This window comes from Temnothorax nylanderi, unplaced genomic scaffold (genome assembly GCF_030848795.1).
Source record: "Temnothorax nylanderi isolate EJ_2023f unplaced genomic scaffold, tnyl_v1.0 TNYL_tig0809_pilon, whole genome shotgun sequence".
Classification (NCBI taxonomy): Eukaryota; Metazoa; Arthropoda; class Insecta; order Hymenoptera; family Formicidae; genus Temnothorax; species Temnothorax nylanderi.
In genome coordinates this window covers 39500-64977 of record NW_027249871.1, presented here as the reverse complement: position 1 = coordinate 64977, position 25478 = coordinate 39500, and the positions used below count along the sequence as shown (strand labels likewise).

Below are 25478 nucleotides of genomic sequence, written 5' to 3'. Positions count from 1 at the left end.
TGGCTCAGGCACAGCAAGATCAACAAGATGTAGAAGATGAGGAGGTAGAATCTTTCATGAATACAAAAATTCCGAAGAGCAAGAGATAGATATATTCGGCCAAACAGTGTAACATATTATTCGAAGGACACTAAACGAAAATAAGTCCACCTAAATCGACCAAAGAAGAATGATGAGTATTCTTCAAAAATAAATGACAAACAGAGGAAATCACAATACCCGTTTTACATTGGTTTCAAAACTGGTAATTTACCAATTAAATTGTTCATCAGCGGATAAGCAGGGGTTTGAAAAAGCACAGTCATTAACGCGATTTATCAGTATTATTGGATTATTTCACGAAACACCTGGAGAAAAAAATAATTCGTCAAAATATTATTATGTGCTCCTTCAGGAAAGCAGCATTTCTAATAGGTGGTGTAACGTTACACACTGCTTTTGCTTTACCGATAACACAGTACGGAGGGCAAATGCCAGAATTTTTAAGATGTGTGCAATCTATTCGAGAGAATTTAATAGAATTAAAATTATTCATTATAGACGAAATATCTATGGTAGGTAGTACAATTTTAGTCGAGTGGATACAAGATTAGACAAATAATGGGACGTGATGAAAGCTTTGGTGGAGTTTCTGTCTTGGTAGTCGGTGATCTTTATCAATTACCACCGGTTATGGATACTTTAATATATCTCTGTCCGAAATCTTGCATGTTAAGCGTATTTTCAGAAAATGTTCTATGGAATGAATTTGAATTCTTTCAGTTAACAGAAATATGAGACAAAAAGAAGATAAAACGTTTATTGAAGCTCTTAACAACCTTGCAAAAGGAACAATGTGTGAAAATGATATTGCTGTAATTAAGTCAAGAGAAACGACAGAAGAATACGTTCCAAAAGATGCAATTTGATTATATGCTGATAATCGCTCAGTTGATAGTTTTAATCATTAAAAATCGATTTAAAAGATGGTATAGCTTATGAATGTATAGCCAAAGACACAATTTTAGGAAAAGTTAGTAGTAAATTAAGAAATAAATTACTAACGTCATTAAAAAAAAGAAAAGAACAGAATGTGGTGGCTTGGCTTTCAAAGTTATATTAAAAATAGGTATCAAATACATGATAATTAATAATATAAATGTAGAAGAAGGCCTAGTTAACGGAGCTTGTGGTATATTGAAAAATATAACATTTAAACCAGGTACAGATGAACCAATTAAAATATGGCTTGATTTCAATAATAATAAAATTGGCGTTGAACAACGAAGACCATATATAAAGTATATGACTAAAAATTGTATGGAAATGTGTTTAGTTCCGCTATCACCGCTATCTGTCGTATTGAACGTCAATGAGAGAATGGGATATCAAATCGTAAGGGAACAATTTCCCATTATATCTGCTGAAGCTATGACAATTCATAAAAGTCAAGGTCAAACCTACGAAAAAGTATGTGTTGATTTTAGAAATAATTCCCGTATGACGAAGCCAATATTGTACGTAGCGCTGAGTAGAGTAACCAAATTATCTGATTCATATATTCTTGGAAGTTTAACATCACCAAAAAACCATCAACAAATAATCTATTGGAATTAGAAATAAAACGTCTAAAAGAAGAGAAATGTCTTAAATTGTCGTATTCCAAAATTATAAAAGAAATCAAATAAAAATTATTTATCAGAACGTACGGTCACTAAATAAAAATTTAATTAATATATCTTGTGATAAATGGTATAAACAAGCAGATTTATTAATTTTTGCAGAAACACAAACAATCACATCAGACAATTTGACATTTGAAGGATTTAATATTATTTTCCGAACAGATAATTACGATAAACGTTTACCAAAGGAATAATATGTTTTATTAGGAAGGAACTTAACGCATTTATTGATGACCATATACAAAAGATGAAACTATAAATGGACAACAGCGTCATATTGACTTGATACGCATGAACATAAATGAGATGGAGATCATTACCGGTTATAAATCTCCCTCAGTACCTAGAACCATGTTTATGCACAACCTGAGTAATATTTTAAGCAAATCTATTAATAAAAAAAAAAATATAATAGGTGACTTTAATTACGACTCGTATAATAAAGGAGGAATTTTAGAAAAACATTTAAATGAATTACAATTTAAACGTGCAATTAGTACCCAAGTGTCAACTACAAACTTTAATACGCAGATAGATGTAATATTTATATCGGAGGAAATATTCAATATAATGCTGGAGTATACGAAAACTTATTTCTCAGATCATAAACCTATTTTTATCGGATTAAACGAGCAGAACAAGAAACTAATATCAAATGTAAAGATGTTGGAAAAATTATAAGAAGAAATTATTCTAACAAGAACAAAAATTCAGAAGAATATTTATTCAATGTAATATCTGAACAAACTAATGAGGCATTTAGGAAAGACAACAAAAAAATGTAAAAATAGCAGATACAGTAAAGATTAATCCACTCTCACAAACTTTAGAAGAAAACGTGCTAGAAAAAAATTCGTGGCTAGATGATAGACCTTTAAATGAAATTATGAAAATAATAGAAAATAACACTCAATTTAATCGTGTTGATATATTTTATTACTAGTTTACATTGGGTTAATCCAATTTTTACCCCGGATGTTCAGATATGTTGGAGGTTGTCAGGCTGGCAACCACTGGCATTGTATTTATTATGACGGTGGTAAAACTTCATATATATGACAGTTTGTATTTTGAGACGCACTCTTATAACAATCTAACATTAGTTGAACAAAAAATACATAAAAAGCGATATCATAATTTAACCCAGAATAAATGTAATATTTGAAAAAGTTACAAAGCAGCCGGACCTAGCATCATGTGGTATATTTGCAGCAGCATTTGCTATATCAATAGCAAGGGGAGAAAATCCATCTATTAAAAAATATTCAACAGATATGATAAAGATGCGTAGACATTGTCTAAAGATTATTAAAGAAAAAAAATTACTGCCTTTTCCGGCAAGAATAATAATTTAATTTAAAGGATATAATACATACAGAATGATACACATACACACACTCATTGTATTTTCACATATTTTTATGTTGATTTGTAAAAACATTATGCTGCAACATCGTTTTTGAATAAGACATCGTGTCTGAACAAGACATTGTGTCTGAACAGGGCATCGTGTCTGAACAAGACATCATGTCTGAACAAGACATCGTGTCTGAACAGGACATCGTGTCTGAACAGACATCGGATCTGAACAAGACATCGTGTCTGAACAGGACATCGGGTCTGAACAAGACATCGTGTCTGAACAAAACATCGTGTCTGAATAAGACATTGTGTCTGAACAAGGCATCGTGCCTGAACAGGACATCGGGTCTGAACAAGACATCGTGTCTGAACAAGGCATCGTGTGTGAACAAGGCATCATATTTATCATAAAGACGAGTGTGTAAAAAATAATATTAGAAAATGATCGAATTTTTATATGTATACATATATACAGTAAAAAAATATAATTATGGTGTTTATTGCCACTCAGTATCGGCTTCGCTTGCCGTGTTCGCTCGCTGGGAAAGGAGGCGCAGAGTGTAGGTCCGTAACTGACGAGAGTCGTGATTCCTGGTAGACACAGTATTTATTTTTTAGTCTTAGTCTCTATGTACAGCTATTTACAGGAGTTACAATTGATGTAACGTGGCCCTGAAAAGGACCGTTTCTATGAAGTATTATGTGGCCCTGAAAAGGGCCGTTGGTTTCTTCTACGTCTGTAGTCGCTCACTCCACACGAGGCAGGGCTTCGTCGTAGTACGGTGGAGTGGCTGTAGATTCCCCCACCTTCTCCAAGCTGGAGGTGTACCGGGCGGTGTATACGACTCGACGTTGCCGGACTCCGGTGCGTCTGTCTGCGTAGCCTGCGTTCCTGTGGCGCACGTTGCCTGCGCGCTGCTCTCGCTGGTGGCCGGAGCCTCCCACTCGCTTCCAGAGGTTTGCGCCTCCGCGTCGTTTGCCCGAGGACAGAATTAAAGGCCTCGGTGGACCCTGGCCGGCGGTACGGTTTGCGTACCCCGTTCTCGGCGATCGCTCGGCAACGGCGGTAGAGGTGAGAGCAGTGGAGGCACGGTGAAACGAGGTGACGTGTACCTTCGCAGGCGGATGTCCCACGTCGTCAGCAGGTCTCGTGGAGGTCGGGTGAGTAGTCCCGGCGGCGTATCCAGGCGTAGGAGCTTCCACGTCGCAGGACTGGCGCCCGGTGGCTGCTCCGGTTGTTTCGGCGGCAGCGATGGACGGGAAGTCGGCGGCCTCGTATGGCTCCGTCGGCGTTCCAACGTTAACGCCTCAAAACGAGCTCTCTCTATAAAAGTGACTTCCTTGGTAGGAGGACCACTGCGGGCGAATGCTCACCGATGCCTTCGCTGGTGGCCCTTATATACTGCCGTCGTAGAACTTTAAACGCGAGAAAGCTCAGCCGCCTGGTGGAGAAAGCTTGACGTTATCTTCGCCGCGACGAAAGCATGTGTTTACCACGTGCGGCTGGCTGGCGCGCTCGCTCCCGGCAGGACGTGTATAACGGGCTGCCGTTCGGCAGGCGCGCGTAATTGATGTGGCGGTTGAGGCACCGCTTGTCAGGGCGCTTGCGGCCGCCACAATAATGATAGAGAAAATATTTTATATTTTCTACTCTGTCTCTAGGAGTATATTATATGTATAATAATATATATTTTTTTTTTATTTTCTTCTCTAACAATAAATTCAATATTATAGTTATAATCATAAAAAAATTTGATTACATCCTAATATTATTTTTTAGTGGACTAGGCCTACAGGGGACCATTTAAAAAAAAAAACGCGTCAACAATAGTACCTCATAGGTGTCGAGGAAATCTATTGTCGTGATTTTACAAACGTCGGTTAACTTTAAACCTTAATTTACTCACTATTCTCACTATCTCTTTCTAGGAGGAACAGTTAGAACATCTCAAGTCTCAATAAATGAGACTTCAAAAAATAATGTTTTAAGATAATAAAAAAGTGTGCAAGTAGAAACTTGCACATTGCTTCCTTAAAATTTTTAAATGTGCAAGTAGAAACTTGCACATTGCTTCCTCATAGTTCTTAAGTGTGCAAGTAGAAACTTGCACATTGCTTCCTCATAATTCTTAAGTGTGCAAGTAGAAACTTGCACATTGCTTCCTCATAATTCTTAAGTGTGCAAGTAGAAACTTGCACATTGCTTCCTCATAGTTTTTAAGTGTGCAAGTAGAAACTTGCACATTGCTTCCTCATAATTCTTAAGTGTGCAAGTAGAAACTTGCACATTGCTTCCTCATAGTTTTTAAGTGTGCAAGTAGAAACTTGCACATTGCTTCCTCATAGTTCTTAAGTGTACAAGTAGAAACCTGCACATTGCTTCCTTTAAGTTTTTAAGAGTGCAAGTAGAAACTTGCACATTACTTTGTCATAATTTTTAAGTATGCAAATTATTTTTAAGTGTGCAAGTAGAAACCTGCACATTGCTTCCTTATTTATTTTTAAGTGTGCAAGTAGAAACCTGCACATTGCTTTCTCAAAGTTTTTAAGTGTGCAAGTAGAAACTTGCACATTGCTTTCTCATAGTTTTTAAGTGTGCAAGTGGAAACTTGCACATTGCTTTCTTATAGTTTTTAAGTGTGCAAGTAGAAACTTGCTCATTGCTTCTTCATAGTTTTTAAGTGTGCAAGTAGAAACTTGCACATTGCTTACTCATAGTTTTTAAGTATGCAAGTAGAAACCTGCACATCGCTTCCTTATAGTTTTTAAGTGTGCAAGTAGAAACCTTTGCTCACAAAGCTTCCTCTATGAGGAAGCCAAAACAAATAACTACTACTACCAAAATCTGCACCGACGGCGGTTCCAGGCAAGATCGCGCACAAACTCTTCTGCGCACACTGCCGCGACCCTCCTACTCGTCAGGGCTTCGTGGCAGCGCCGCGGAAAGAGCGGATTCCCCCCAGTGGCGGTTGCCCCACTTGCCGTTGACAGCAGATAAAATAAAAGCTTCCTCATAAAGGAAGCTTTGTGAGCAAAGGTTTCTACTTGCACACTTAAAAACTATAAGGAAGCAATGTGCAGGTTTCTACTTGCATACTTAAAAACTATGAGTAAGCAATGTGCAAGTTTCTACTTGCACACTTAAAAACTATGAAGAAGCAATGAGCAAGTTTCTACTTGCACACTTAAAAACTATAAGAAAGCAATGTGCAAGTTTCCACTTGCACACTTAAAAACTATGAGAAAGCAATGTGCAAGTTTCTACTTGCACACTTAAAAACTTTGAGAAAGCAATGTGCAGGTTTCTACTTGCACACTTAAAAATAAATAAGGAAGCAATGTGCAGGTTTCTACTTGCACACTTAAAAATAAATAAGGAAGCAATGTGCAGGTTTCTACTTGCACACTTAAAATAATTTGCATACTTAAAAATTATGACAAAGTAATGTGCAAGTTTCTACTTGCACTCTTAAAAACTTAAAGGAAGCAATGTGCAGGTTTCTACTTGTACACTTAAGAACTATGAGGAAGCAATGTGCAGGTTTCTACTTGTACACTTAAGAACTATGAGGAAGCAATGTGCAAGTTTCTACTTGCACACTTAAAAACTATAAGGAAGCAATGTGCAAGTTTCTACTTGCACACTTAAGAATTATGAGGAAGCAATGTGCAAGTTTTTTCTTTCTGCGTCCAACGGCACTTGTCGCGATGCTCCAGCTGCCGTGGTTCCCGAGATATCGCATATTTCGAAAAATCATCTCTCACCCCGAGACTACTTAAGGAGGCGCCGACCCGGTCCCGGGGTCATTTCCCCGCGCGAACTCGCACAGCGACGACCGAGCGTGGCGCGTCGCATCGCGGGACTTAAAAGGTGAGTATCTCGCGAACGGTGCGTCCTAGCGCAAAAGCGCAAGAAACACTTTTCGCTTATTTTTCAACGCGGAACGCGAATCCACGATCGTTTTTCGCGTCCGACGACTTTTTTCTAACCAATTTTAATCTTTTTCTTATATTTCAGCGAATCAGAAGATCCCAGGCGACCCGGGACAGCCACGCGTTTTCGGTTTTCGGTATCAAAGGGTAAGTATTCAATCGTTATTATTTTTGCTTCCTCATAGAGGAAGCTTAGTTTTCGTAAATTCGTATATGAACCTTTGATTGCGTATAAAGTTGGCTCTAATCAACCAAATTTAAAAAAATTATATAAAATAGGGGTAGAAGAAACCGAAGAAAAGATTGTTTTTTGAGTTTTTGATGTCAATGTTCAGAGTGATCTAAACGTCGAAATATCGCATTAAAAAAAATGTCCGTATGTATGTATGTATGTGTGTGTGTATGTGCCAAAACCGAAATTTCTATAACTCCAGAACTAATCAACCAAATCTTAAAAAATTATATATGAAATAGGGGTAGAAAAGACTAAAGAATATAATAGAATAAATAAAAATTAATAATAAAGGGGTTACCGATTTCTGTTAAAAAAAAACAACCAAGTTTACTGAAATTTCTATAACTCAAGAACTGATTAACCAAATTTTAAAAAATTATATATTAAATAGGGGTAGAAAAGTCTGAAGAATATAATAGAATTAATAAAAATTGTTAATAATAAAGGGGTTACCGATTTCTGTTAAAAAAAAACAGCCACGTTTACTGAAATTTCTATAACTCAAGAACTGATTAATCAAATTTTAAAGAATTATAATAGGGGTAGAAAAGACTGAAGAATATAATAGAATTAATAAAAATTGTTAATAATAAAGGGGTTAACGATTTCTGTTAAAAAAAACAGCCACGTTTACTGAAATTTCTATAACTCAAGAACTGAGATTAATCAAATTTTAAAGAATTATAATAGGGGTAGAAAAGACTGAAGAATATAATAGAATTAATAAAAATTGTTAATAATAAAGGGGTTACCGATTTCTGTAAAAAAAAACAGCCAAGTTTACTAAATTTCTATAACTCAAGAATTGATTAACCAAATTTTAAAGAATTATATATGAAATAGGGGTAGAAAAGACTGAAGAATATAATAGAATTAATAAAAATTGCTAATAATAAAGGGGTTATTGTTTTTTTTTAACATAACGTTTTAAAACTTCACTCTGAAGTTGTCACGTGTGTATCTTCGAAGATAGCCGCGTGTGTACAAACAAATGTACGCGTAGAAAGTAAAGCGGACATCTTGGTGATATCTTGATGACAGTTAGTGACAGTGAAATAACGTGCAGTTAGAGTAACTCCGGTATTTACGCCGACACACGCAAAAAGTAAAGCGGACATTTTGGTGATATCTTGGTGATTACGCCGGTATTTACGCCGAGCGGGGATTTACGCATAAAAGATAGAAGGAATTAAGGTATTTACTCGCAATTATTCTGTTCTATTATGTGCTTTATGTTAGAAATGTCCGTGGTTGCTCTAATTTCCGTAAATTTTGAGATATCGAGCTTATTTTCTTTTAATGGATAAAGTATCATTAAAGGAAGATTGTTATATAATTTGGCGAAGATCGGTTACCGATTTCTGCTTAAAATTTTGTTAAGTACACATTCTCCATTTAATGTCAACGATATTTGAACGTTTATGTATTTTTCTTCTAGATATTGATGTATGTTAATGTATTTTGCAATTATAACATTTTATAAGTAGCAAACGCTATTTCTGTAAGATGTTTATATATATATATATATATTATACATGTATATGCATAAAACTTCAAATATATTATACCATATGAACGTATATATATGAAAAATTGAAGACATGGCGCATAACACGCAAGAAACAATAACTCATTATAAACATACTTTTTAATAAATCTATAATATTCAAATAGCTATTATAAAATAATAAAAATAATCCTTAAAAAATTTATATTACTGCATGCATGTTATTACACAGTCATGATACCACAGCGATGGATACATGCTTTCTCTTATCACTATTGACTGAGCATAAAGACAATCAGGCACTTTTTTGGTTAAATAATTGTTGATTAGGAGAAAGAAATTACTTTAATTAATTCCATTAATTTAACAAGTTATTTATTAAAGTAATGAGTTATTGTTTCTTGCGTGTGTATGTGCCATTTCTTCAATTTTTCACATATATACGTACATCTATATATATGGGACGTTCCACGTCAACCGGATCAGTGCTGCGGCCAAAATTTAAAGCGACGAAAAAATACGTATGAGGTCTCAATTTAAAACTTGAACAAAGAGTTACTAAAAGCCATATGCGCCTTAGCAAAAATCAAGATGGCGACGTCAATATGGCGGCCATAAACTCAAAATTTTTGATTAATTAACCGGCTCAGTGCTGCCGCCAAAATGTTTAGCGACAAATAAATTCGTATAAGAGCTTATTTTGAAGCTCAAACTGAAAACTTTTAAAAGCCGTATGCACATTTGCAAAAATCAAGATGCCGGGTCCAAGATGGCCGACTTTTCGTCAAAATTTGATGTCAATGCCTTTAAAAACACCAGATTTGTTTGAAAATTTATAAATTTTATTTATATTTATATCTATATATATAAGTAATATGAATTATACGAAATCTCTGCAACATATACATCGGTAACATGTAAAAAATTTGTGAAAGAATTGGAGCTGTTTTCGAGATTTTATATCTGTATCAACCCAAGGAGCGCAAATATATATTTTATAAAACCTGTTATTTATAAATCAAATGCTCAATTTGCATTAATTACGCATTTGAATGAGCGCATTTTGAACACGCAATTAATGTAGTTTGGAAGACAATGTAATTGTACGCGCATTAAAGGTACGTTATACATGCATTGGCGCTCCTTGGGAAGTTTATTTAGACAACTGATTTATGAATTTTTAATGGTATTTTTTTACATATGATTTCAAATTATGTTTTTTTTCTTTCACAGATATTTTATCTTACAAAAAGAAATTATTTTATCCTGTTCCTGTTATGAAGATTTTTCCAAGAAGTTTCCTGTGGCTGTTTTTCCGTTCTTTTTTATTTAAAGGTAAATAAAAAGACATTTATAGCAGACTTTCTTTAACAGCAAATATTTCACATTTGTGAATTGTCTGCTGTAAAGATATACTATAAAGAAGACATTTTAAAAATCTATTTTTGACAGATTTGGCTATGTGGATAATTAATTAATGCAAAGACAGCACATAAAACTAAAAGATGACGAAAAGACGTCTTTTTATAGTCGTACTGCTTTCTCTGTTAAACATAAATTAGAATTTTTAAATGGAGCAGAGGTTTTAGAAGAATATAATCATATATATTTTCATATATAATCATATTATGTTGTTCAAGATTATATTTCCATTTTTTATATGATTATATATAAACTAATATAAATAAATAAGAGATATTTTTTTCACATATATATAATCAAATGCTTATATATGGCCATATAATATTATATATAGATATTTAGGATTATATATTTCCATCAAGATATTTATAGTAGACTTTCTTTAACAGCAGATATTTCATATTTATGAATTGCCTGCTGTAAAGATGTACTATACCCACTCAGCATGTAATATTTTATAAACATTTCTGCAAAATTCCATTTGAAATATTACACATTTCATCAATATTTCAGAAATATTTCATGATCGTTTCTACATCATTTCGGCAATGTTTCAATGTCCGCAATTATTTCAAATGCAACTTTGCTGAAAGATTTATTTTATATTAAATATATTATTAAATATTTTATATTTTATATTAAAAATCCCATATGACAAAATTTGGAATATCAGAAAATTCTTAATAAAAGAGAAAAATTGCAATAAAAGGTAATAATTATATAATAATAAATTTAATTTTTTATAAGTTCTAAAGTCTGTCAGCAACTTTTCGGAAATATTACAAATGCAATGTTGTATGGGAAACATTCAAAAATATAACGCGATATTGTAGAATTTCACTGCCTGCAATTCAATTTTTCATTACCTACACAATCTTTCAGAAATTTTTCAGAAATATTTTAAATGCAATGTTGCATTTGATATGTTACAGAAATATTATTCGTGCAATGCAAACATAATATTACTTTTATAATGTTTCAGAAATATTTCTGAAATATTGCATTTGCTACATTTTTTTGCAATATTACAGAAACTTACAAATATTGTAAACAACTTTCTGAAAGATTTCAGAAATATTGTTAATGCAATATTATAAAAAACATGATGCAGGTACATTTCTGAAATATTTCAGATGCATAGTTACAAATGAAATGTTAACGAAATATTTCTGCACTATTTCAAAAATATTTCAGCAACATAACATGCCGAGTGGGTAAAGGAGACATTTTCAAAATCTATTTTTGACAGATTTGACTATGTGGGTAATTAATTCCTCATTAATTATTGCGAAGATAGCATATAAAACTAAAAGATGACAAAAAGAGGTCTTTTTATAGTCGTACTGCTTTCTCTGCTAAACATAACTTAGAATTTTTAAATAGGGCAGAGGTTTTATAAGAATATAATCATATAATCATATATTTTCATATATAACCATATAATGTTGTTCAAGATTATATTTCCATTTATTATATGATCATATATAATTAATTATTATATATCTACTAATATAAATAAATAAGAGATATTTTTTCATATGTATATAATCAGATACTCATATATGGCCATATAATATTATTCAAGATTATATTTCAATTTCTTATATGACCATATTTATTAATATATAAAACAGAATAAGTACGAGAGAGATAGAATGGCAACAGAAAGAACATAACGGGAAAAAGAAATAAAGGATCAAGCAAATGTGATAATACGAAAATATAATAGTAAGAATAATAGTAAGAAAAATAACGTAAACTGAAAAGAAAAGAATAAGTAAGTTTTAATTATACAGTAAATTTTTCGCGGTTGTACATACAAGCAAACAAATTTCGGCGTTCAATATTTAGAGAACAAGTAAATTTTAATTATAAAAAATGCCTCGAAAAAGAAAAGGCGAAAATTTGAGTAAAATGAGTCGTGAAAGCAGCCGTTCAAGACACAGGCGAAAAAATGAGAGTTGGGAGGAAAGGACTGAAAGACTTGAAGCTGATGCTCAGAGACATGCTCAGCAAAGGGCCGACGAAAATGATGAGACAAGGTCTCAACGACTGGAAGCTAATGCCCAGAGAAATGCTCAGCAGAGGGCAGAGGAAAATGATGAGACAAGGTATCAACGACTGAAAGCTAATGCCCAGAGAAATGCTCAGCAGAGGGCAAAGGAAAATGATGAGACAAGATCTCAACGACTTGAAGCTGATGCCCAGAGACATGATCAGAGAAGGTGCCAAGCCAAAAAACTGAATCACCACATTGCGCTAATTGCCAAAGGTCATGAAATGAATGTGCACACACTTGGCCAAATGAATGTCGAATGCCAATTTTGCAAATTGTTGAACTTTACATGTGAAAAGCCTAAAGATGGAAAATTTACATATTGTTGCCAAAAGGGTAAGCTTCAATTAAAACACATAAATTTTCCTGAATTTCTTAAAAAATTATTCATGGGAAATAATGCTCCATCTAAGAATTTTATGGATAATATTCGTTCGTATAACAGCGCTTTAGCTATGGCTTCCATGGGTGCCCCAGGCAATAGGAATCCCTTGGATGTAGTGAACCTTGCTCCTTATTGCTTAAAGATTCATGGGCAATATCATCATTTGACCTCGAAAGCAATGCGCCCATGTGATGGGCAACCCCCACGATATGCACAACTTTACTTTTTGGATACGGAAGAAGCTGTTCATCATAGAATGAATAACAAAGCCAACCAAGGGTGTGATCCAGCCCTGATGAGAGATTTATCATGTTTCATGATCCAATGCAATGAATTTGCCAAGACTTTTAAGATGATGCGTCAAGTTGAACAAGATCTTAATCCGAGAGGCACTCAAGCTCCAAATTTGATGTTGTGCTTTCGAAATGATCCTCAACATGATCAAAGAAGATACAATGCTCCACGAGCTAATGAAATAGCCGTGGTCTTTCAAAATGTTGATGGTGAGCCTCCATTTGAGAGAGACATTCGGATTTATAACAAAAATTCGAACGATGTCCAACAAATTTCAATTCTGGACAAAAGATGTGACCCAATGTGTTACCCTTTATTATATCCATACGGTAATAATGGATGGCATTCAGAATTGAAATCTCATAATCCTAAATATCCAGGATTCAAAGTAACGCAAATGGACTATTACGCTCACTTGCTGGCACCAAGAGCAGAATTTAGCCAATTTCAAAGAGCAGGCAAATTGAGGTGTCAATTTATACTTAATGCCTATATGAAAACTGAAGCCAATAGGCTTAATTACATTAAATTGAATCAGCCTCAATTAAGAGCTGAACTTTATTCAGGGTTAATGGATTATCTTGATAATCGAGCACAAAAAGAAGGAATTACAGCTGGTATACCTGTAATATTACCATCCTCATTTATGGGCAGTCCAAGGAATATGCAAGAAAGGTACCAAGATGCCATGTCTTTGGTCAGAAAGTTTGGTAAACCAGACATTTTTCTTACGATGACTTGCAATCCTCAATGACCCTGAAATCCTGAAATTAAGGAAAACCTTGATGGATGCCCATTAGAGTATCGACCTGATTTGGTCGCTAAAACATTCAGCTTGGATGTCAAAGAGGTTATGAAGGATTTAATCCAAAATGGAATTTTTGGAAATATCATAGCCTATGCAGGCGTGATTGAGTTCCAAAAAAGAGGACTTCCACATTTGCATTTACTTGCAATGTTGAGTGATGAAGATAAGCCTCGACTTCAAGAAGTCATTGACATGATGGTATGGGCTGAAATTCCTGACGAAGAAAGATATCCAGAACTTAATGCAAAAGTTCTGAAGCACATGATTCATGGTCCGTGTGGCAACCAATCTCAGAGATATCCTTGCACTGGTGACGATGGAAAATGCTCAAAAGGCTTTCCAAAAGAGTTTCGAGACGAAACAAATGCTAATGTGAATGGATATCCCATGTATCAACGAAGGAATACTGGGAAAAAATACATTGTCAGAGGAAAAGAAATTGACAATCGATGGGTGGTACCATATTTGCCATATTTAATCATGAAATATGATCGGCACATCAATTTGGAAATATGCTCATCAGTGAAGAGCGTAAAATACTTATATAAGTACATTCACAAAGGATTTGACTGTGCCGCAATTGAAGTGCAAACACGAGATGGCACAAGGCTCATTAAAGTAGATGAAGTTAACTCATTCCTAGATGCAAGATATGTTAGTGCTCCAGAAGCAATGTGGAGACTGAATGGATACGATCTATTCATGAAGTCTCACACAGTAATAAGACTGGCAGTCCATTTGCCTAATCGTCAAATGGTTTATTTCAGAGCGGGAAATGAAGAGCAAGCTGCTCAAAGAGAGCTCACCCGAGATACTACGCTGACTGCATGGTTCAAATTGAACCAATCTGATGAAAATGCAATGAATTTTCTTTATACAGATATTCCTTCTCAATACATTTATGAAAAAAAAGAAACTAAGTGGAAGCCACGCAAAAAAGGTGTTAATAAAGTAATTACAAGGCTTTACACGGTGAGCATCAAAGACACTGAGAGATTTTATCTCCGCCTTCTTCTTCTCCATGTGGCAGGAGCTAAATGTTTTGAGGATCTGAGAACTGTCAATGGCGTTCTTTATGAGACGTTCAAGGATGCGGCAATTGCAAAGAATTTGGTAGAAGCTGATGATCTTTGGGAAAAAACAATGGAAGAAGCGACAGGATCCCATATGCCTGCACAGCTTCGAGAGCTATTTACTTATATTTGCATCTTTGGAACTCCAACTGATGTACCAACTCTTTGGAATAAATACAAAGAACACATAATTGAAGACTTTGTACACAGCAATGTTGTCAATCCTGAAAATATGGCTTTAAATCATATACAAGAAATTATGAGGAATAATGGAAGTAGTTGTGAAAATTTCCAATTGCCAAATCCAAATCCAGTGATTATTTACGTAACAGAATATAATGTAGATGAGGAAAGAAGACGTGGTGACTATTTATTATCGACACTAAATGCTGAGCAAAAGTACGTGTACGATTTAGTTATGCGAGCAATTGATAATGAGAATGGACCACAGCGGCTATTTTGTATAGATGGGTTTGCAGGTAGTGGTAAAACCTATCTGTTTAACACATTTTTGAGTGTTATCCGAGGAAAAAAACGAGGAGGTTCTTCCATGTGCATCAACTGGCATTGCTGCAACACTTCTAAAGGGAGGAAAAACCTATCACTCCCTGTTCAAGCTTACCATCCCAATTGATGATGGTGCGAAATCAAATATCAGAGGAAACTCTAAAGCTGCACGAGAACTGATATCTGCCAAACTCATCATATGGGATGAGGTGAGTATGACTGTAGGACATGCCTTAACAGCAGTTGATAAACTTCTCAGAGATTTGATGAAGAAATCACAACCATTTGGAGGAAAAGTTATTCTATTTGCAGGAGATTTCAGACAAAATCTACCTATAGTGCCTCATGCACAAAAAACAACGATAATTGAGTCAACTGTAAAATATAACCCGTTATGGAGAAATGTAACTCAAGTTAAACTCCAGCAAAATATGAGAACTGGAGATGAAAGAGAATTTGCAAATTGGCTGTTGCAACTCGGAGATGGTAAATTGTCAAATACAGATGGACTACATCCTGATACAATTGAAATCCCTCATGATTTTATATCAAAAGGATCTCTTATCAGTGAGATTTTTGGTGATAAAATCACCATGGAACAAGTTCGAGATAACCATGATCGAGCGATCCTTTGTCCAAAGAATGAAGACACGTTTAAAATTAATGATGAAATCCCTTCATCTAATGGAAGGAGAGAAAAAGGAATATCTCTCAATTGACTCTATTATGAGTGATGATCCACAAGAGCAATTGAATTTTCCGACTGAATTTTTAAACTCTGTGACACCTTCTGGGATGCCAGTTCATCAACTCAAAATAAAAGTCGGTGCTACAATTATCCTGTTAAGGAATTTGAATACAAAGAAAGGACTATGCAATGGCACAAGATTTATTGTTACTGATTTGAAACCTAATCTTATTTATGCGGAGGTTCTAACTGGCCCTGCCAGAGGTCAGATTGTCTTCTTACCAAGGATAGATTTCCTTCCAAATGACTCGGAACTCCCGTTTAAGCTCAAACGAAGACAGTTTCCTATTAGAGTGGCATTTGCTATGAAATCAATAAATCCCAAGGACAAACTTTAGAAAAAGTTGGGATTTATCTGCCACAACCCGTATTTGCTCATGGACAACTCTATGTAGCATTCTCAAGAGCAACTAAAAGGGATAGTGTCAAAGTTAAAGTCGATGAAAACAGCAATCAAGGACATCTTATTGAGAGAAATTCAAAATCTTTTACAAAAAATGTTGTATATCGAGAAATTTTGTAAATTGACATGCAAAAAAATTAGAGGAGAGCCAATAATGCCGGGTCAGCGGTGAGTATTTCAGCCGGTAAAAAACAATATTATATATCTTTAATTTATGAGAGCTAATAAGAACGGGTAAGCGGAGGGTACTTCAACTCAAAAAAAGGATAAATTTCGATCGTGTTTGAACAAGGCATCGTGTCTGAACAAGACATCGTGTTTAAACAAGGCATCGTGTCTGAACAAGGCATCGTTTATGAACAAGGCATCAAATTTGTCACAAAGACGAGTGTGTAAACAATATAATGTCTGCGCAAAACATCGTGTCTGAACAAGACATCGTGTCTGAACAAGACATCGTGTCTGAACAAGACATCGTGTCTGAACAAGACATCGAGTCTGAACAAGGCATCGTGTCTGAACAAGGCATCGTGTATGACCAAGGCATCATATTTGTCACAAAAACGAGTGTGTAAACAATATAATGTCTGCGCAAAACATCGTGTCTGAACAAGACATCGTGTCTGAACAAGGCATCGTGTCTGAACAAGGCATCATATTTGTCACAAAGACGAGTGTGTAAAAAATAATATTAGAAAATGATCGAGTTTTTATATGTATACACATATACAGTAAAAAATATAATGAAAAAATATTCTAAATTTTTTACTCTGTCTCTAAGAGTATATGTATAATAATATATATAGTTTTATTTTTTTCTCTGTTATAGTTATAATCATAAAAATTCGATTATATCCTAATATTATTTTTTAGTGGACTAGGCCTACAGGGGAAACCACTTAAAAAAAAAACGCGTCAACAATAGTACCTCATGGGTGACGAGGAAATCTATTGTCGTGACAAACGTCGGTTAACTTTAAACCTTAGTTTACTCACTATTTCTTATCTTTCTAAGGGGGACAGTTAGAACATCTCAAATCTCAATAATTGAGACTTCAAAAAATGATGTTTTAGGATAATAAAAAAGTGTGCAGGTAGAAAATTGCACATTGCTTCCTCATAGCTTTTAAGTGTGCAAGTAGAAACTTGCACATTGCTTCTTCATATAGATCTGTAGTTTCCTAGCTTTGAGGTCCACGCGTTAGCTTTGAGGCCCGCGCGAAGCGCGGGCCGAAACGCTAGTATGGTATAATTCCGGGAAAAAAGAACCCTTATAATGTCTTATATGTTCATATAAGAAGCGGTCTTATACTGGGTTGCCCAACGACATATATAATATAGACCAAGCATTCCTATGCTTTTGCTATGGAGGGGGTGAAGTCGGAAGTTGGCAGTTTAGGACAGAGTGAGAAAGCTGTTTTGCGTCTACTGCCCTCTCACTCTTGACTATGTGACAGCAAAAGCGGCAAGCGGCCATATTTACTTAACCTCTTTACCGTGAAAGGAGACGATTTACTGGCGGTCTGTAGAGGTTAACGGAGCGCGTTATAAATATTTCAAAGGACAAAAAAGGAGACGATTAAGATGGTTTTTTGTTGCATTTGTGGAGTACATTTAAGACATAAGTCGGACGGAATTCGATTTCACAGGTACAGAAACGTACAGTTAATATATTGTAATAATATAGTTATTATTGTAATTTGTAATGCGAGCAAAAAAGTTACATACTAAACTTATTACTATACGAGTAGAAACTTGAACATTGCTTCCTCATAGTTTTTAAGTGTGCAAATTATAAATTTAAACATTATTTCCTTACAATTTTTAAGTATGCAAATTATAAATTTGCACGTTGCTTAAGCAATATTTTATTTCACTTATAAAGGTTTCTCCATGAAGAAGCAATAATATTTTTTTGTACAACATGATTGCTTAAAAATATAAAGTTCTATGGAAGTTTGATATGTTTACAACAGGACTATATATATTTTTTCAGGTTGCCAAAAAACACAATAAGGAGAAAACGATGGCTTGCAGCAATAGAAAAAAAATAAAGAATTTTTCATATACCGAAAATTCGGTTATATGTAGTCAGCATTTTACAAAAAATTGTTTTCTTATAACAGGTTGTGGTAAAATATATTTACAAACAAATACAGTACCAACTTTATTTGATATGGCGTTAAGAAATGAATGTAATAGCACTCAGGTGGTATGTAAAGTTGATATTTATTTTTAACATTTTTTAATAACTGTTGCAATGATCATGTAATTACAAAAAAGTACATATTTGTGAAATAAAGTCAAACTTTATGTCACAATTAAGGATCAGCAGATGCAGCAGCAACATACATGTGATACAAATGCAAGCAGTACAGAGAAGTTATATGTAACAAGTACTAACGAACAATGTCCAGAACCTCAGGAACCTCAGGAACAATCTTTACCAGAGATAAATATACAGACTACAGAGAATATTAACTTAGAAGAAGCACATGTATCTATTTCGAAAGTACAACGAACAACAAAGTTTGGTTTCGCTGACAGGTAAAATAATAAAAAGAAAAATTAGATGATATGTTTATTGTATACTTAAAAATTATATGCATATATACATGAATATTTGTTACATAGTACAAATTTGGATATGTTCAATCCATGCAAAGATCCATTATATAAATTGAAAATAAAAGAGGACGAAATAAAAGCGTTGAAGGCTAAGTTAAAAATATATCAGCAGAAATGCAGAAGATTGAACCAAAGAGTAATATCATTGACGTCACTTGTAAAGCATTTAAAAGATAAGGAATTATTATCTAAGGACGCTGCTGAGTTGTTACAAGTAAGTACTGATTGACAGAAGAAATACTACATATATGTGGTACGAGTAATATAACAATATTAAAAGCATATAGCACAGGAGGAATTGCAATTTACTAATAATGAAATATACGTAATATGAATTATATGTAATTCATGTTGTACAGTCTAGCGTTTCATCAACTGAAAGAGAAATATTAAAAAGACATCTTTCAAAGAAGAAAAGAGGAGTATTTTCGGATGATATTAAAACTTTTGCAGCAACATTACAGTTTTATTCAACAAAAGCATATGAATATGTTCGTAAGACTTTCCTTAATATTTTACCACATCCCCAAACAATAAGAAGATGGTATGCATCTGTAGAAGGCAAACCTGGTATAACAACTGAGGCTTTAAAAACAGTAGAGAAAAAAATTGATGAAGCAACAACAGAAGGAAAAATATTATATTTTAGTTTAACTATTGATGATATGTCAATACGGGAATTCGTAGAAATTGAAAATGATACATATTATGGATATGTTGATTGTGGTGTGACAAGTACAAAAGAAGCTGAATCTGACGAGAATCTACCAAAAGCAAGACATGCATGCGTCTTTGTTCTAGTTTGCATTAATGGCAGTTGGAAAATCCCTATTGCATATTATTTAATAAAATCTTTGACTGGTGCAGAAAGAGCAAATATAATTAAAATAGTACTTTCATCGCTACATGAAATAGGTGCCATTATTATTAATATTACTATGGATGGCTGTCCAAGCAATATTACAACAATGCAATGTCTAGGTGCACATATATCTGCAGAAAATCCAAGACCCTACTTTATGCATCCACAAAGTAAGGAAAAAGTTTATGTAATGTTAGATGCTTGCCATATGATTAAACTAATTCGAAATGCGTTTGCTACCTGTAAAAACATGCATGATGGCAATGGAAATAAAATAGAATGGCAATATATTATAAATTTAGTATATCTGCAAGAAAAAGAAGGTCTTCACGCAGCAACAAAAATAACCAGGCGTCATTTAAATTGGCAACAAGAAAAAATGAATGTAAGCCTGGCTGTACAAACTTTAAGTACCAGTGGTGCCAATGCAATTGATTTCTGTGCTATAGATTTGCAACTACCACAGTTTCAAAATTCAGCAGCAACATCATTATTTCTTTTTAATATAAATAACATATTTGACTTACTCAATAGTCGAAATCTTCTATGTAAAAATAGAAGTCAAGAACCAATATCATTGATCAATATCGACCGTATTAAAGAAGATATTCAGAAATATATAGATTATTTAAATAACTTATTTATCGATGGAGTGAACATTATGAATACAAAGAAAAAGACTGGCTTTTTAGGTATGTTAATATGTTTAATATGTATACAAAATATATCAAATGAATTGATTGCAACAAAGAAAATGAAATTTCTACTTACGTATAAAATGTCCCAAGATCATATCGAGATGTTCTTCTCAGCTATAAGAAGTAAAGGTGGACATAATAATAATCCTTCAGCTAAACAATTTAGTCATGCTTACAGACGACTCTTGCACCATACAAAGCTAACAATATTACCACATGGTAATACTACTGCGCAAGATGATACTGCTATATTAAATGTTACACATCTCAATAACGGAATAGATAATATTGTCAACGAATTTATGGAATTAGAGGAAGAAAATGAGGACGAATTTTCAGATGAAGCATTTATTACTGAAAACTGGTGCACATCAAATTATATAAAAGATGTTGTAGCCTACATTTCTGGTTTTGTTGCTAGAAAAGTTATAAAAAAGATAGATTGTGCTATTTGCAAAAAATTATTAATTGGAACCGATAATATGTCTGCATTACAGGAAAGAAAATGTAGAGGAGGATTAATAAAAGCATCAAACGATGTTATAACATTATGTTACATTGCAGAGAAAGTAATAAGAGGAAATTCAAACGTCATTAATAAAAAACATCCTGCTGAAAGATTAATAATAATTGCTTTATCACATGTATCATCTAATATATTTGATAATGTATTGCATATGTTGGAACAGGCTCCACTCCAAGATCACAGGACAGATTTGATAAAACTTATATTGTATGCATATTTTCAGTTACGATTGCGGCATATATGTACATCAAAAAACTATCAAATACAAAGGATCAGAAGTAAATTTACAAAATTAATAACCTTTAGCAATCAATAAATAAAAGAACTTTAAATATTTTTATTTTGTGTTACAGTCTTTATATAACCTATTCTCCATTAATATTTGATTTATTAATATTTTATTTTCTAATCTATTTTTACTTATTTTACATATTTATTCTATATATTTTCTAAAATACATATTAATAGCAAGACCTTTTTATCTCTATGTTTACATTTATTTCATACATTTTATATACGTCTCTGTTTATATTTTGTACCTTGTATACTCACACACATATATATTTTATATATTTATTATATATTTCTCATACATTTCACGTTTTTCTTTTAAATATTTTTCTGTATACATACACTTAACCTATAACACTTAACAGCGGTAAAATGAATATGGCGACTCTTGACAACCGCTCTAAGTTGAAGTGAGAAAGCAGTAGACACAAAACAGCTTTCTCACTCTGTCCCAAACTGCCAACTTCCGGCTTCACGTCGTAGACGGAATGCTTGGTCTATATTATATATGTCGTTGGGGTTGCCACATTGGCGGGAAAATTTTAATTTTTCTCGTGGATTTTTTGCCATCTGACCCTGTAATATTCTTTAAAGCTTTATATGGCTTTTATTAATGGAGTAACAAGATTCCGTCTTATATAAAAGTTGTTGTATACGATCTGGAGTATGAATTAAAAATATTTGTTGACATGGTTAATGATTTGTTTATTATTGTTTATAACAATTGCTCTTAAAAATGTTAATAACGTAATTATTATTTTAATGTGGTAGTCTTCTTTAAGTATAAGAGAATGGGTTTCGGTAATTGTTTTGTCTTTAACTGTTCATTTTCATATTTATTTAATTTTATTACGAGTCTATATGGTTATCCTCGTCTTACTCGTTGTGAATTTGTATAAGGTCGGTATTAAACTATTCTCGTCTTTCATATAGAAGTCATACGCTAATTTAATTCATAGGGAGGAAGTATTAAACTATCCTTGTCTTTACGTACATGGCATAAGTCTGTCTCTCTTAGATTCGTGAAGCGAATTTTCAATCTCATTTGTTAATTTAATTAATTTAGATAGAAAATCGGGATTAACGCCATTGACGTTTAGGGACATGGAAGATTCCATTTTTAGCAAAATAATTAGGTGTCAAAATTTTCGTTCAAAAATGAAATTTGTTATAGCCAAAATGTATAAAGGACCAAGAATATTAATATAGAAGTGATTTGGTCTCCCTAAGTTTAAATGGTAAGAAGTTCAAAATGGCGGACATGAAACTTTAATAATTTATAACTCGAAAACGGTAAGAGATAGAGAGATGGGGTTTCTTTTGTTGTATTCAGGTAATTGAGGATATTTATTTTAGGGTGTTTAAAATTTTTGTGTTTTATGGATTTCCGTAATTTTTAATTATATCTCGGAATTGAGGAGAGATATAAAATAGGGGTTTTTGTGGGATTACTTGACATACTCTGCTGAGTGACTGTAGTGGTTTTATTGATTATTTTTAATATTAATTTTACGATAAATTTTATTGTTAATTAGTTTATTTTGAAAGATACAAGAATAATTTATAAACAAAAGTTGTTTGACCTTTCATGTCATATTAGTTAGGTCTGATAATAACATATTTTAATTGTTTATAATAATCACGTGTGAAAAATGCTAATAAGATAATTATTATTTTAAGGTGGTCATGTTCTTTAGGCACAAAGAATTATGTTCCTGTGATTGGTTTGCCTCTAACTAATTGATTTGTATTTTATTTCAATTTTATTAATACATCTATATAGAACATACGTTTCTTTCCGTTAGATTCATAAGTCAAACTGAATTTACGGGTCTTATAAAGCCTGTATTAACAATGAATAGCAATGAATAATTAACTTTATAGATTCTGGGGAATTTAACAAATAGTTGTCCAAAAGTTTATAGTGCAGTTTATGAAAATGGGGCTTAAGCTTAAAGGGGTGACTTAAGGCGGCCATCTTCTATAGACTCGGCCATGTGTCAGCTGTTTTGTGTTACGCGTGTGTTGTGACAGTTTGGTTAAAAGGTGATATTATATTTTAATATTGTTTTCAGGTGCTGTGCAACAAGGGTAGTGGAGAAGAAAAATTTTATGCGGCGGAAACCTACTGGTGGTGTCCCGCGAGACGTGACACATGTCGAGGCAGAGCAAGCCGCATAACCATATAAGGAGAGAAAGTCGGAATGTAGCCATACCATATAAGGTAATGAATTCGAAGCCACCGCCCTATGACTCACTGTAACGAGGTGTGGTCACCTCCCACTATCGTTTTCAAAATTGTATAAAAGCGTAAATCTTTCACCTCCTCGACGGAGAGTGGAGCGAGCCAGGAAAACTTACATATCTTATACTTGTTCCATCCTCTCACCAAGACACTGGTATCGTGAAGTTCTACAATAAATATCATACTTTTATATCACTAAGGAAGATAAAAAATTATTGAATACCTACCTTCAACGGATCCGAGGAGCCATAATCCACATCGCCGAGGACAGTTAATTATTCTTGGGTTTTACCTCCTAACCGCAGAAGAAGAACCCATCAACAAAGACGTTCTGCCGGATCGAGCAATATCGCATCACCAGGACGTCACAGAAACCACCTTCTGTTGTTCTGCCGAGTAAAAACTTCCTCGATGAACGCGCAAGCTTTATGATAGATACGGGATCCGACATAAATTTGATAAAGGAGAATGCTCCATGAGAATGTGCCCATCGATAAGAAAATAGTATTCGAGCTTAGTGGAATAACTAAGGGACGAACACGCACGATAGGCGTAGCTAAAATACGCATTCTCGATGACGATGCATGGTTTCATGTAGTTCCTAATGATTTTCCAATTAAGCCAGAAGGAATACTAGGCACGGAATTCTTCAAAAATCAAAAAGCAACTATAGACTACCCGAGGGCTTGTCTGGTTGTAAACGGAGTATCGTACTATTTCCATAACGACGAAATCGTTACTATTCCCGCTAGAACGCGAAAGCAAATATTTGTTCGTGTAGCAAATCCTGAAATAAAATATGGATATATTCCTAAACTAGATGCCGGATCGCAGGTGTACTTAGGTAACGCCGTTGTCTCAAATCGCGATGGGGTAGCACATCTATATGTTAATAACTCATTGGACGAAGACATAGAACTAGCGGTACCGACTGTAAAAATGTATCCATTCGAAGAGCTAAAAAACGAGAAAGCGGATACAAATAACGCAGAAGAGGATTCAATAAACAATAAAACGCGAGTTGACAAAATATTACAGTTGCTACGCCTCGATCATTTAAATGAGGAAGAAAAGACTAGTTGCACTAGGCTAGTAACAAATTATGCGGAAAGATTTCAATTGCCAGGAGAGCCGCTAGGCGTATCGCAACATCGAATATTTACTACTGACGATAGACCAATCAACGTCAAGCAATATCGTTATCCTCAAATACATAAAGAAGAGATACAACGACAGGTTGACGAAATGTTGGAAAAAGGTGTTATAGAGCCGTCGAGCTCGCCTTATAATTCTCCTTTGTGGATTGTTCCAAAAAAGGATGATTCTAAAGGCAATAAAAAATGGCGTCTCGTAATAGACTTTCGAGCGCTTAATGAAAAAATCGGTGATGCATATCCACTGCCAAATATTGTCTATATACTCGATCAACTTGGTAGCGCGAAATATTTTTCAGTATTTGATCTAGCCTCTGGATTTCACCAGATATTAATGGACAAGACTGATAAGCATAAAACTGCGTTTTCAACACCGTACGGACATTTCGAATATAACCGCATGCCATTTGGACTAAAGAACGCTCCCGCTACTTTTCAAAGATTAATGGACTAAGTATTAACAGGATTACAAGAAATTGAATTATTCGTATACCTCGATGATATTGTAATATATGCCAGATCGCTTGAGGAACACGAAATTAAATTCCAACAACTAATGAAACGACTTAATAAAACGACTGGAAGAAGCAAACTTATTTCTACAACCCGATAAATGTGAGTTTTTAAAGAAAGAAGTAGCTTATCTCGGACACGTGATAACTGAAAATGGTGTACGG

General features: G+C 34.0%; 1 protein-coding gene and 1 long non-coding RNA gene across 2 annotated transcripts; both read left to right on the top strand.

The window, feature by feature from the left end:
* Window positions 1–12037: 12037 nt before the first annotated feature.
* On the top strand, window positions 12038–16332 carry LOC139785470 (uncharacterized). The gene is made up of 4 exons (XM_071724626.1): window positions 12038–13568; window positions 13659–15200; window positions 15256–15732; window positions 15815–16332. Exons 1-4 carry the CDS (start codon window positions 12038–12040, stop codon window positions 16330–16332), a joined length of 4068 nt encoding a protein of 1355 aa, XP_071580727.1.
* Window positions 16333–17723: 1391 nt separating this feature from the next.
* Window positions 17724–21447, top strand: LOC139785465 (uncharacterized). The gene is made up of 4 exons (XR_011721953.1): window positions 17724–18046; window positions 18394–18609; window positions 18724–18944; window positions 19032–21447. It is a non-coding gene; the product is annotated as an uncharacterized lncRNA (long non-coding RNA).
* The last annotated feature ends 4031 nt before the right edge of the window (window positions 21448–25478 follow it).

Excerpts from the sequence above, each read along its gene's own strand:
- LOC139785470 (XM_071724626.1), top strand. The coding sequence starts at position 12,038 with ATGAGTCGTGAAAGCAGCCGTTCAAGACACAGGCGAAAAAATGAGAGT. Across the intron at positions 13,569-13,658 it reads GTCTTTGGTCAGAAAGTTTG|AGTATCGACCTGATTTGGTC; the intron begins GTAAACCAGACA and ends GATGCCCATTAG. Across the intron at positions 15,201-15,255 it reads TGGACCACAGCGGCTATTTT|TGTTATCCGAGGAAAAAAAC; the intron begins GTATAGATGGGT and ends CACATTTTTGAG.